We start from the raw sequence: 14,563 nt of genomic DNA, 5'->3' as shown, positions 1-14,563 counted from the left end.
CAAATTATCACAAATCTTGAAGAACATACCCCATTCTCCCTCCCTCCCTTCTTTCCTTCCTAATTCCTTTTACATCCCAGTAAGTCTTCCCCTCTAAGTACCAGGATTCATAAATTTCATCTTCAGACTTTGATATTTCTACTTGAATGTTGATATTTTAAACACAACATAAAAAGCACAAATCGGATGTCTTTTTACCTTAGTCTTTACTGTCTCAGGAAAACCATCCAGTTGTCAAACTATAAATCTAAGAGTCAAACTTGATTTTTCTCTTTTCCCTTAACTTATCACAATGAACAAATCAGGAGCATATTAGTACCATTTCCAGAATACTACCTAGAATCTGGTAACGTTTCCTTTTTTAGTATCTCTATTGGACACAATATTTAACATTTAACAGATACTAGGTAGACACTGACAGGAAATAGCAAACTATAAACTATTATCTGAAGAATCTTTGCCACATAGGTTTCTGTTAATAAATACACAAATATTGTTGGTTTATTTATCAGCCATCAGAAAGTTTTATTTACCTAATTCTGCATTCTACTGAAATGGCTGTGCCTTACCTTAAGCATCATACCAAAGAATGATAACTTGTCATAAAGTTACAGGAGAAACCAGTCAACTTGATGCAAATTCATTTGTGTACAATAGTATATAAATGCTAAAAATTTTCCATGGGTGTATCTTGCCAGAGTAAGATTGGAAAAACAACAACAAAAAAAACCCCAAGAATTCAATGCCCTTAAGAACTATATCTACCACGAAAAAGAAAAAACTACTTCCCTACCAGTTAGTTAATAGTACATACAAAATAATTTATTATGTGTCAAAATAACCAGATGGTAAAGGCAGATCTTTTGGATCTGAGATGAGGTCAGAGACATTTCAAGAATTTAGAAAGGATCTAATCTATAAGGCACGGCTTCACTTCAATATGGCTGCTTACTATATGGAAGGATAAGGACTGAGAAATTAGAAACTGATATTTATTGTTTATTACATTAGACATTTGTTAAAATGACATGCACAATCCATCTTCGCCAACAGTGCTGGCATAATTAGTATTTTGGCATCGATTTTGATATTTCTAGAATTTAAAACTCTGTAGGTGTGAATAATGATGTAGACAAGAGCCACACTACAAAATACTTTAGATGCCTAACTGAGAAGTTTGAACTCACAGAGACTACAAATATGGTGTTGGAAGAGGATTTTAAGCCCTACTCCTCAGATATAACGTAAAGAGCGGTCTGAATTAATGCTGAATGGATCAGAGAAGCTCAATTAAAGAATAATTACACTGTACATACTGGTGATGATGTGGAGAAACTGGATAGACCATCCATGGCCAGTGGGAATTTAAAATGGTACGCCCACTCAGGAAAGCAGTAAAGCAGTTTCCCTATGAAACTAAATAGGAAATTAACATATGACCTAGCAATTATACTCTTATTCCACAGACACAAAGACTCATATTTATATGAAAACCTGTGCCCAAATATTCATAAAAACTTTATCCATGATACCCAAAACACAACCTAATGCCCTTCTAATGTACTTCAGAAATATATCCATACTGTACAATATTATTCAGTATATTATTCAACTAATAATTCAATGTAATCCGTACTGTATAATATCACTACTGTATAATAGTCAGGAATACAAAGGAACAAACAAGTGAAGCACCAACTTGGATGAATCTGAAGGAAATTATGCTGAATGAAAAAAGTCAGTCCTAGAGAGTCTATATATTGGTTGATCTCCTTTATGTAATATTCTTGAAATGACAAAATTATGCAAATAGAAAATGGGTTAGGGGCTATATGCAGTTAGGGATAGGAAAAGGGTGAGAAAGGCTATGAGAAAACAAAGGAGACTGGTGGTAAAGCTTTTGCATCTTTACTGTGATGGCAGATATACCAACCTATATACGTGAACTAAACATACACACATACAAGCACAACTGGGGAATTCAAAGTCAGACCTCCAATTAACATCAATGCACTGGTTGTAATACTGTATAGCTTTACAAGATGTAATACCATCGTAGCACACTTGGAAAATGGCACATGAGATCTCTGTATTAATGTCTTACAATGACATAAAAAACTATAATTATCACAAAATACAATGCTTAATTAAAAAAAAAATCATGGTGAGCTGGGCATGGTGGCATACACCTTTAATCCCAGCACTTTGTGAGATGGTGTGGTTATAGGGAGACCCTGTCTCAAAAAGATCTAAATAAATAAAGGCAATAATCTAAGAAGCAATGACAACCTCAGCTAACATTATGACAATAGAGTAGAAACAAATTTTACAGCAAAATGAAGAGCAGCCAAGTATGATGAGTAGTGATGCGTAGTCCCAGCCACAGCGGTTCTTTCTAAAGCACACTCTTGCTCAATCATGGTGAGGACAGGGAAGTAAAAACTATGAGCTATAAGGAAAAACCTGCCTTTCCTAATGAACAAGTACAAACACGCCTTGAATACCTGACTTCTTAAAGCCTCACAGGAATTTCTTTAAATACCATTCAGCTAAATACAACGTTTCTCAAACTTCAACATTACAGACATTTTGGGCAGCATAATGCACTCTTGTGGCAGATGGCCCCTGTTCAGCAGCACTCTTGACCTCTGTTTACATCAGGAGAAATACTCAAACTCAGTGGTGACAGCCAGACATTGTCACATGCTCCCTGAAGGGCAGTATTACACTGACTGAGAACCACCAAATTAGGCTAGTAAGAATACTGGCTAAAGACTTCAAATTTGGTAAATGACTATTTGATAACATTCTTGAGAAGTCTGAGAATTTTAACGTAAAACAAACAAACTGAGGCCAGGAATGGTGATAATCCTAGCACTCAGGAGGCAGAGACAGGAAGATCACTTAAGCTCAGAGTGGGCAACAAAGGTAAACTCCATTTCAAAGACAAAGGCCCTGCAGGAATCAATGTAGAGAAGAACTACTTTCATAGGGCATACCAAAATAAATATTATCATAAGGTACACCCTGAATTGCCTTTAAAATTCTTATAGTGAAGGAGAAAAATGATTTAGCTATAAGGTAAAACAATTATATAGAAAGGAAGAAGTATTATGTTATAGTGTGATACAGCAGTGTCAAGTATTTAGTACAGCCAGGACTCTATGAAGGTTGATTTAGTCCCATTTTGAAGTCTATAAACACTCTAAGGCACTGGCTGAGAGTCCAAATGGTCTTTGGTCAATTTTTAAAGCTAATCACAGGTGAAATGAGGGTAGAGAAAATAACTGAGGGAAAAGAAGTGTATTCAGGGTTCTTATCTATACAAATTGGGCAGATTTAATTAAGAAAACTTTACTCTGAGATGGCATTTTCCAAAAAAGGCATTTCAACATCTATAACCCACCTGGTAGAGTATTTTACTAGTTCCATTAACAAGTTAAATAATAAAATATAAACCTAGAGTCACCTAAACAGGGTCCTACCAAACTCTAGCTGTATAGATAAACAGGTAGATTTCCAAGCTTCTCCAGATATCTATATTCAAATTTTATATTATAAAAATATAAAATAGAATTTTATATTATGCCTAACATTTCATTCTTAAACGTCAGTTCTTGCCTTTGATTCCATCTCACCTTTCAAATACCTATTGCTCTAATGTTTGTCAGTCAGCGTGCTAAAGACTAAAGGAAGAAGCTGGATGTGATGGCACACACCTTTAGTCCCAGCACTTGGGAGGCAGAGACAGGTGAATCTCGGTGAGATCAAGATCAGCCTGGTCTACACAGCAAGTTCCAGACCAGTTGTAGCTACAGGGAGACCCTGTCTCAAAAAGACAAAAAGGAAAAAAAAGAAAAGAAAAGAAAAGAAAAAAAGAATTGTCTTCCAGGACCTCTCTAATGCCTTTTAACAAGAGTTCTGAAGCTATGCTTCACAGGCCTATCTAGAAAGCAGGTGAAACTCTTAAAACTCCAGTAAGATTTTATACATGTACTTTTTCCAAAGGAAAAATTCAAATCTTTCATTCAGATTTTTCAAAGCTAAGAACAAGTTTCAAAAGTTCAAAACAATTATTTTATACAAAGTATATAAGTGTTTCTTGTATTTGAACAAAATTAGAATCACAAAAAATTTTTCACACCCCTATATTTTGTGCTAAGGATAAGAAACATGACAAACTGCTTCTAGAGGAAAACCTTCCTTTATACTGAGGTTTATCTAGTTTTGCTTTGAGGCAAGGTCTTGCTACTTAGGTAGCCAAAGCCTCCCCAAGCACTGAGATCACAGTCATATGTCAACACACTCAGAATTCTCGTTTTTTAGAAGTCACAAATTAAGTTCTGTTTATTTGAAGACTCCTTCACTGCATCAACTGAGAGGACAGGAAAAGCATTACAGGACTAAAAAAATCCTAAAAGTGTTTTTCCAGGATTGAGTAGGATCATTTGCAACATACTAAAGTTAGCACATAAACCCAGAAATCTTATAAATTTACCTATGTATTCCAATAGTAACAACTGTCCATTTTATAACATTCTATGTTGTAAGAGTTCAATGCCTCCTTGACACATATTAGTTATAGTTCTAACAGTTACAATTAATCTGCTGCAGAAATAAGCAACTTATTTTAAGTCTAAGTAAAATAGAAATATACTTTAAGTATAATTCAATCTGAATCTGAAAAGCAGTAAAACATGGTCCAATGAACAGAACAAACTCAAGAAATGGCAAATGGCAAAATGTAAATGTAAAGAACTGTACTATACATCTGTACAGCACCATAAACTGGTGTGGCCAGCACAGAAATGCTACTAAAGAAACCAGTTTTAAGATGGGGTCTCACTTATATTAACCAAGTGATTCTCAAATACTTTGGTACAAGGAGAGCCTTTAATCTCGGCCTCCCAAGTAGCTGGGATTATGGATACATGTATGGCAGACATCATTTAACTTTATGGAAAATTATGAACTCGACAGATCTAGCTAAAGAGTAAGCCAATTAGTAAGAAAGTAATAGAAAAAGCTACTAAAGAGAAGTTCAGCAAATATTTTCCAGGTAAAACAAAGATATAGGAAAAATTTAGTTTTGCTAAATCTTGTTCAAAATACAATATATTATTTAGAACTTTAAAATGAAATATATTTTTAATCTTTTAAAAAATATCAGTTTCGGGCTGGGTGTGGTGGCACATGCCTTTAATCCCAGCACTTGGGAGGCAGAGGCAGAGGCAGGCGGATCTGTGAGTTCAAGGCCAGCCTGGTCTATATAGCGAGTTCCAGGTCAGCTGGGGCTACAGGGAGACCCTGTCTCAAAAACAACCCCCATATATATATATATATATATTTTATTAAAGTTTATTCCCTGTGAAACAGAGCCAATGGCTAAGTCCTCCCTGAATTAGCTTCTAACAGTATTCAGCCATAATGAGTATTCACTAAAAACTTTACTGAATAAAATCAGTCTCCTAGTTCAAAATAAGTTGTAATTACTAAATGGATTATTTTATTAATAGCTTTATCATTACAAAAACAAGGCTATACATTTATGTTGACATAACTGATCATAGTCCAACATATTGATATGATACCAATCTTGCCCATACTAGACACTGTAGTTTTCATCCTTTAAAAATTACCCAGAGCTCTTGGGGTAAAGGCTGAGACAAAAACTCAGTGTATTTCTATTCCTCTGACCAGAGTGTTAATGGCTAGGAGATACAGGGCTGAATTCAAGCAAGATAAAGGAGTCTTAAATATATATTGGCTGAAGGTTTGGAGAAAAAAATTCATTCTTCTAAACAAACTTCCTACCAAATGTGACTCTCACTATCCCTGAAGAGTGCATCTGGGGCTGGAGAGATGGTTTCGCAGTTAAGAGCACTGGTTGCTCTTGCAAAGAACCCAGGTTCGATTCCCAGCACCCACATAGCGACTAACAACCATCCATAACTCCAGTTCCTGGGGATCTGATGCCTTCTTTTGACCTCCGAGGGCACTCCACGGGCACAGGTGCACCTACATGCACGCAAACAATACACAAAAGCAGTAAGTATTCACAGAAAACAGGTTAAAAATTAGGGGGAAAAAACTTTCAAGCAGATTAAGAACTTTCTAAATATGGGTTCAATCATTAGCCTAACAGTGAAGGGTGGGAGGGGGGAGTGGAAGGGTGGGAGGGAGGGAACTGTAAACATTCTGATTTCTTCAAATGTGAACATGGACACTCTGAAGGACTGTTAAGAGGCTAAGTGGATAGGTGTGGCCTTTAATTCCATACTGTGAAGACAGGAAGGCAGACCTCTGAGTTTTGATGCTAGCCTGGTCTACATAGCAAGTTCCAGTGAGAATCCAAAAAAAAAAAGGGGGGGGGGGTTAAGCAATATATACTCAAGTATACCTTCCCTATAATTTATATGCTTGGATAAAGGTTCTAACAGGTATATTATCATGTTTTTATTACCTTTTATATCTAAAAGGAACCATTTACAAATCAAGTGAAAATGCTGGCTGCCACTATTTGGTTAATAGTGAGGCAGGAGCAAAGAAAACCTAGGAGAAGGAAGTTCCATAGATTAGCATATGAAAGGCAGCAGCAGAAAGACTTGCAGTCCTTAGTTTCTGAGCTACTTTCAGCTTAGGGAGCATGCTCTGAAAAGTCCACAAGACAAGGACTTGGAAGAGGCAAAGTATTAACTATGTAAATGACCCATAAAAGGTTGCCAAGGACATCACCTAGGCCCGTTTCCCCTCTAGCACTCAGGCCACAGGCAAATATGACACATCTCCAAGTTCCTCTGTATCTCAACAAATTATCTCCTTTCCTATAACTATGTATGTGTCTCTGTAAAACTCATTGCACGAGAACCTGAAAATTACAGCTTCTGCCCTCTAGACGCAGATCCCGGGTCTGTAACAATAGTATTTATTTTAAAAAGGCATTTTATTTACTGAAGACTGTTGAGGTTCTCTAAGTCACAAATCCAAAATTTCTAAACCTAAGATTTACATTCTAAAGCATGTATTTCCTCAAGTTAAACTTCTAATCTGTTCCTAAATTAGTAACCTGCCCATGAATGAAATTTTACCAAGCATTTTTTTTCTCTATTTACTGCTTGCCATTATAATACTTTTTTCCCTTTAACTTATTTATGGAGCAACTAACAAACAGAATTTTTTAATAGCAAGTCATCTTCTGCACATACAGTATAAACATAAATTGGGTAAGATTTTCTTTTTACACACTGTGATGTTTTTGGTCACTAACAGGTCCAAAATGCCTCACCTAAAATCTATAAACTAGACAGCCTGACATAGTGAAGCATGCATTTAATCCCATCACTTGGAAGGTAGAAGCAGGAAGATCAAGAGTTTGGGACCAGCCTGGGTTAACAAGGCAAAACTGTTTCAAAATAAAAGTTACTGGATTTCAAATTCATAGTTAAGGAGGTGTGTGGACCTGTGTTTAAGACTGTTGTATTCATACTAATGAATGAAATAGGTTATGTACTTTTCCTTCCTTATACCTTTCTTGTCTGGTTATAAAATTAAGGACAAGTAATAGAATGAATTGAATGCATTTCTTTGCTTTCTATTCTCTGAAATAATTTGTATAACACCAGAATGACTTATCTGCTTCTTGAAACTTCCCCAATAAAATTAGCTGAACCTGGAATTTCCTTGGTGGAAAATTAAACTGCAATTTCACACTTCTAAATAGCTACAAAATTATTCCAAGTTCTTTTATTTAGGCAAATGATCAAATTACATTTTTCTAGATTTTATTTTGTTTAAATTTTCAAAACTGCACAAACCTGACAGTATTCGCTAGTATTTTTTAAACTTCACCTACCTTTATGCCTTTTTTATTCTCAAGTATATATATGCCTTCTCTTATTTTCAATCTTGTCAAGTTATATAGTAACTTTTTAACTCTGTTGATTTTCCATGGGGCCTCGAACCTCCACCACTTTATAGCTGAATGGTTACATCTGCCTCCTAACTAGACTATATGATGCAAATCTTTTCCTAATTGCAACATGAATTCCAGCACAGCATTTCTTATGGAGCACATTCTTAATGAATTTTAGTTCTAAACTAGCTCTATAGTTTAGTAAAGAATCTTATAAATGTAGGAGCTGGAGATATGGCTCAGCAGTTAAGAGCACTGACTGCTCTTGTGGAGGACCTGCATTCAATTTCCACCATCCACATGGCGGCTAACAACCATCCGTAACTCCAACTCCACGGGATCCAACGCCTTCCGGGCATTGCACAACATGGGTGCACTTTTACACAAATGCAGGCAATACACTCATAGACACAAATAAAAATAATAAAATATTTTTTAAAAGAATCTTAAATTTCAATGTCATTGATATTTCAGTTTCAATACTCAATATGAAATAACATCTCAATTGTTCTAACACTACTTTTCCTAACATTTCCCCAATCACATGGTTATAATCTCCCAGACTAATACTTCAGCTATTTAAGGGATATAAATCTTCACATTTTTATATCCTTTAACAGCTTCTTACAACCAAGACAACTTCAATTATTAAAGTCCAGAGTACACTATGAAAAAAAAAATGTTTTAGAGGGCTGGGGACATAACTCAGTAGTAGAATACCTTTGCAGCATGTGCAAAGCCCTGGGTTTTATCCTTAGCACCACGAACAACAAACAAAACAAAAATCAGGTACACAGTAGTGCTCCAGCCATTCTATAATGCACAAAAGAAAAAAGAAATGGATGAGTGTGATAGTTAACTCTAAAGAGACCCAAAGCATCTCGCTGTGCATACTTAAATATAACATATCAAAATATAATTTCAGCAAAAAGCCTTATCTATGAAGTTGCATTATAACCTGTTTATTTTTTAATTTTTATGGTATGAGTGTATTGCCTGCATGTATGTGAGTGAAACTGTGTTGTGCAATGCTGCGGAGGTCAGAAGAGGGCTTCGGATTCCCCTGGAACTGGAGTTAAGGATGGTTCGTTGCCGCCATGGGGATGCTGGGAATTGAGGCCAGGTCCTCTGCAAGAGCAGTCAGTGCTCTTAACTGCTGAGCCATCTCTCCAGCCCCCTAAGTTTATCTTTCGAAAACCACTGTCTAGAACTAAACACATGACATCAAACTTTAAAATTAAAGATCTAAAAACTTCCAGATATTCAAACTATGAAATCTAATCATTAAAGCAATGTGTTGTGAAGCAATATCCTCCAAGAGAGGTCAGTTCATCTTGGAGAAAAGCTCCTTAAGACACAGAATGTTCTAAGGGGGGTTGAAATATTCCACCCAGCAAGTTCCTTAAGTTCAGGAAGCAAACAACTCAAAGGCTTCAGGAAATCTGAAACAGACCAGATTCATTAGGCCCATCATCTCCAAGTCTTTAAGGACTGCTAGAAACCCTCTCAGACAAGCTGAGCCTGGCCTAAAAGAGGCCCAGATCAGCAGAGTTGCCTGGAGAAACACTCTTCAACCTGTTGAGCTGCCTGCACAATGAGCTCCGGGTTTCTTCCTTTTGTGGCTTGTCACCCATGCTGGGGTGGGCTCTGGTGATACAGCTGTCTGAGTCATTTCTGCTCATGTATGTAACCCCTCATCTGTACTCCTGTAAGTAACTCCAATAAACTCACAGGTTCACCAAGCTGGACTCTAGTGATGTCCTTCAGTCTATTATTGATTCCCTATCTGAGGTGAGCAGACATTTGTTCATGTATCCCCAGGAATAGTGTCACACAACAATATTATATGAATGTAAGGCAACTTTGAAAAGAACTCTAAAAGATGGCTTGAGACTGTGACTTTACTCAAAAATAAGGTATAACTTTTACCTTAAAGCCAATTCAACACTTTAGTTAGTGAAAATGAAACAGACTGATGCCAAGTTACTACACTACTGTTATTAGACACATTTTTGTATAGGGAATACACAATGAAACACTTGGTTACCAAGAGTCCAGGATCTCCAACTTAACCCCTGAAGGCTTAAGACAAGCAAATACACTTAGTGCTCAAACAAGAAAAGCTAAAATTAATGTCAATAGCCTTGGTGAATTTGAGGACCTTTAGGATCTCTCTCTCTCTCTCTCTCTCTCTCTCTCTCTCTCTCTCTCTCTCTCTCTCTCTCCCACCTCTACAGCACACACCCACACAATATCAAAACAATTAGATCTGTAAACCAAAACAGAAAACAACACACACAAAAATACTAAAAATGGAAAGACTATATACGGATGCTTGACTTTTGTGTTAGGCAGTTTGAATAACACAAGTTGAGAATTCGTCATTTGAAATGCTTAGGAACAGGAACTGTTTCACATTTCAATTTTTTCTCATTTTGTAGTATCTGCATATATAAAACAAGGTTATCTAGAGGATGAGATCCAAGGCTAAATTCATTTGTTTTATATATGCCCTACAAATAGTTCAAAGGTGATTTTATAAGTATTTTCTGTACACCTACATTTTCAATGCAACCTATCAGATGACATCAGATATGGAACCTACCACGTCATGTTGGGGCCCAAAAGATTTCAGATTTGGAAGCATTTTGGATTTTGAGATTAGAGATGTTCAATCTGCCTATGCAAATTAGCAGAAAAAAGTTTGGGGCAGTGATAAAAGATGTAGACAGGATTGAGTGTAGCGATCCAGTACTCAGGAGCCTGAGGCAGAAGCACTTCAAGTTCAAAGCCAGCCTTAAGAACACAGTGAGTTCAAGACTAGCCTGAGGACCCTATTTCAAAATCCAAACCAAAAAACCTACTTCATAAGTGTAGACAGAACCAGTAATAAAAGGTTGAGTGTGACCAGGTGTAGCACACCTTTAATCCCAGCACTTGGGAGGCAGAGGCTAGCAGATCTTTGTGAGGCCAGCCTGGTAGCTACAGGGAGACCCTGTCTCAAAAAGACCAAAACCAAAAACCAAACCAAACCAAAACAAAAGGTTAAGATGCCAGAGATAGTTACTGTTAGTATCATGTGTCAAGAAGTCCTAAGAATAAATGGTATGTCTCGTCTAGATGAGTATAACTTAAAAACATGCTTAGTCTACAGAATAAAGAAAATATCATAGGTTAAACTTTGATAATAAAATTTCATTAATAGTTTACTATAAAAAGAAAAACTAGAGTAAGCTTACTCAAAATATCCGTATCTTTAACTGAGCCTGGTAAACAGAAATCAGCTGCAGGAAATATGTAATGATTTATTACAACCATGGACTTAACTAAAGAAATGTTCAACATAATGGAGTAAAAATACAGTGAATACTATCTTAATACCATAAAATCCTTGAATGAAAGATTATGTGAGATCAAGTGTCAAACAGTAACAGAAGTTGTTACAATACTACTGGGAAAAAGATGTAACAGAAAGTCTTAAATACAACTTTAAAACAAATCTGATACACAGAAGTTTTTAATGCTTGATATTAGATATTACTAGATTAACATTTACTGAAAATGTAAAAGACAAAATGAACATTCACCCACAATTTTCATGCTGAAGAATATGAAGTCAAACTTCTAGCCAAATAAAGCATAAATAAAATCACAAAAAATAACCTGTCCCCACAAATATTTTTAAAAATTAAGAGGTACTAACTATCCTTACTCACCCCAAGTTTTTATCAATGTCAAACTTATCTTAAAAAGCACATTTATAAAAGGCAAAAAGCACCTTATAAGCGTAACTGTAAGTTAAACTTACCTTTTTATCTTCTTTTACTTTGTGGGTCTTCTTCTTCATCTTCTTATCATCTAGCTCCTGGTCAGAAGTGATTGCAGGATTATCAATGCCACCCTTCCAAGTCTCAACAGGTGAAAGCAGTGGATCTTCCTCACTTCCACGATGTCTTCCTTTTCTTTTTGTTTTAGAAGTAGTGAAAGCCTCATCATCACTTGCATCTGAATGTGTTCTTCTGTAGTATGACTTAGCTTTACTAAACAAAGTTTTAGATTTATATTTGTATTTTGAAGGCCTACGTTCCCCGTGACCTTTTGATGTTCTATCTGAAAATCCATTTTCTTCATCGCCTTGGGTGTTATTTACAAAAGAGTTTCGAATTTTAATAATTCGATTCTGACTATCATCTGGGACAACATAAATCTCATCAGAATAGCCCTTCTGTTTGAAAATTGTGTCAATGGGTTCCGCATAGTTATCTGAAGAATCCATATCTTCAGGATGTGCCAGCGGTACCCGGGAAGTCTGTTTTCTTGGATTTTTACCAATACCAGCTTCAATTGTTTTTAAAAGGTTTGGATCCAGTTTTTTCACATTTGTTTTAGGTACAACTGGTTTAGGTTTAATAGGTGGAGGCACTTTATGGTTGCGTTCGTGATCATGACAGTTTGGGGTGCTATGAACAGGATACTCGTTTCCTTCCAAATCTAGCCTGTATCTGGAACGGTCACTGGGTGTTGGAAGCAACTGTACATCATCCCCAATTGGACTATAAGGAGGTGGTGCTTCAGTGTCATCATCTGAATCAGGGTAATTGTTATAGGGAAAACAGTCTCTTGGAGATGGTAGAAAAACATCTTCACTTTGATGGGTTGACTCCCTTGTATTATCTGACAAATAGGAATTTTCTATCATATTTTTTTTCTCTAGAACATCACTGAAAAATAGAGTAAAGACCTCAGTTTGTCGATGGTACTGAGATAAAGAATATAATGCTGTAAATTTAGCAGTTATCTCGGTTGCGATGTGTTCTCCTTCAGTCATTAACTCCTTGATAGCCTCATTTTCAAAAAAATCTGCTTGACTGTCAGTAACTGCCACCAGTTGTACAGGAATAGTATCTTGAACTTCTGATAGAAATGCTCGAAGCATTCCCATTGACGCTTTGCGTTTTGCAGAATAAACTAATATATACCCATGAACTAGTTCATCTTTCCTTACTCCAATTGAGGAGTGGTATGACAATATTGTGATCTGTATTCGCCTCCTTTTCTCACCAATAATTTTATCAAGCATTAGGGAATTATTCTGTCCAGCTTGAGCAGCACTGCAAGAATGAGAATCAAGGAAGGGTGAAAGAATAAGATCCACGCTAAATGGATCACCACACATGGCACACATGACAATTCTCAAGTCAGCTTCCGACACATCCTTATTGATAGGAACAGGGCTCACAACATCTAAATTGTGTTTAACTGATTCCAATACTCCTCTCAGAGCTTGCTTTATTTGGGATTCATTAAATTTACGGGGATACGTGCCAGCAGGTACATCTACAAAAGGACACTGTAATTTGTTGGCCAACTGCTGTCCTTGGTGCCTGAGAATTGGTAGATTTTTACTAATAGAATCTCTCTGATTAGCAAGAATTAATGTAAATGGAAGATTAGTCATATATTTATCTTTTCTGATCTGAGAAGCTTCAGTTCTTATTTTTCCAATAAATTCCCCAATAAAATTCAGTGACTCGATGGAATTAAATACACAGAAGCACCCATGTGGTTTAAAGGCTGCAGTCCATAACTGACTCAAAATGTAAGGCGATTTGGCATCAATGGGCCGAAGATCAAGTTCATAAATTTTTCCATCTAAGGCATACTCATCATCAGTGGATTGAGTCCTTATCTCATTTGCTAGTTCCTGGGCAAGGCCATCTTTCCCTAAAATGAAAAGATTAACTTTATCTATACTGGTACTATCATGATACAAACGTAAGCGGCCATGATCCAACTGTAAAAGACTACTGGCGAGTAACTGTTCCACTTTAATGTCTGTACAATACTGGCCACTAAGGCATGTTTCTTTAGTGGGATGATAAACAAAGCCTATATGTTTAAGTAGAAGAGATTCCCTATCAGGTGCAAGTTTCTGTAAAGCTTTATATCTAGGTTCTTCACTCAGAACTGTATGAATTTCACTCATTTTATCTGAACTTGGTGTTGCATTAAGGTCTAAATCATAAAAAAGTTCAGAATGCTCAAAAAGCATTTCCTGAAACTCCTCTTTGGCTTTTTCAACAATCTCTCGCTGATGCCTACCATATACCTCTTTGCTATCAGCCTCAGTGATGTACTTGAATGCTTCATCCTCCATAACAAAACACATAACTTCCTCCCATGGTTGCCCAGGTGAAATGAACTGAATTTTTTCCAAAGTCTTTTTGAATTTCTCCTTCATTTCTACTCTCCTTTTCTCTGATATGAGATGTTGTACATGGTTCTGATAGACTTTTTCTGCTTCTAAAGTGCTCAGGAGGTCAAATGGGATTCGTCTATCATTAATTTTGTCTATATGGTCAGTTTCATCCCAAGGTGTTTTTTCTAGCACCACAAAACATAACTGGAAATCTGCCCTCTTTTCTATTAACTTCAAAGCTTCCAACCAATTCAAATGTTCAATCTCCTCTAGATCCGGTAGAAGAGTATTAAAAGCTCTTGGTAAGGTACTTATATATTCTTCTCTCCTTTTTCTTATATGTTCCTGTTTGAGTTGTTCTATATGTTTCGAAAATGTATTTCTTGCCTTTCTTGTTCCCTCTAAGTTGATGTATTCTTCATAATCAGGATGATTTTTTAATATTACTAACA

General features: G+C 36.3%; 1 protein-coding gene across 3 annotated transcripts in view; it reads right to left on the bottom strand.

Annotated features, from left to right (window-relative positions):
- The window catches only part of Arhgap5 (Rho GTPase activating protein 5), a 79,737-nt gene that overhangs the window by 53,150 nt on the left and 12,024 nt on the right, over positions 1-14,563 (bottom strand). For all 3 annotated transcript variants that reach the window (XR_003847955.1, XM_008824221.3, XM_008824222.3), the window contains exon 3: positions 11,721-14,498. Coding sequence is in view for 2 of the 3 variants with exons in the window: in XM_008824221.3 (XP_008822443.1) it covers positions 11,721-14,498 (2,778 nt within the window). In the remaining variant the exon portion in view is untranslated. The remainder of the gene's footprint in view (positions 1-11,720; positions 14,499-14,563) is intronic.

This window comes from Nannospalax galili, unplaced genomic scaffold (assembly GCF_000622305.1).
Source record: "Nannospalax galili isolate Female #2095 unplaced genomic scaffold, S.galili_v1.0 scaffold1509, whole genome shotgun sequence".
Lineage (NCBI taxonomy): Eukaryota > Metazoa > Chordata > Mammalia > Rodentia > Spalacidae > Nannospalax > Nannospalax galili.
Note: the sequence above shows the minus strand (reverse complement) of the source record. Positions and strands in the feature narration are given on the sequence as shown.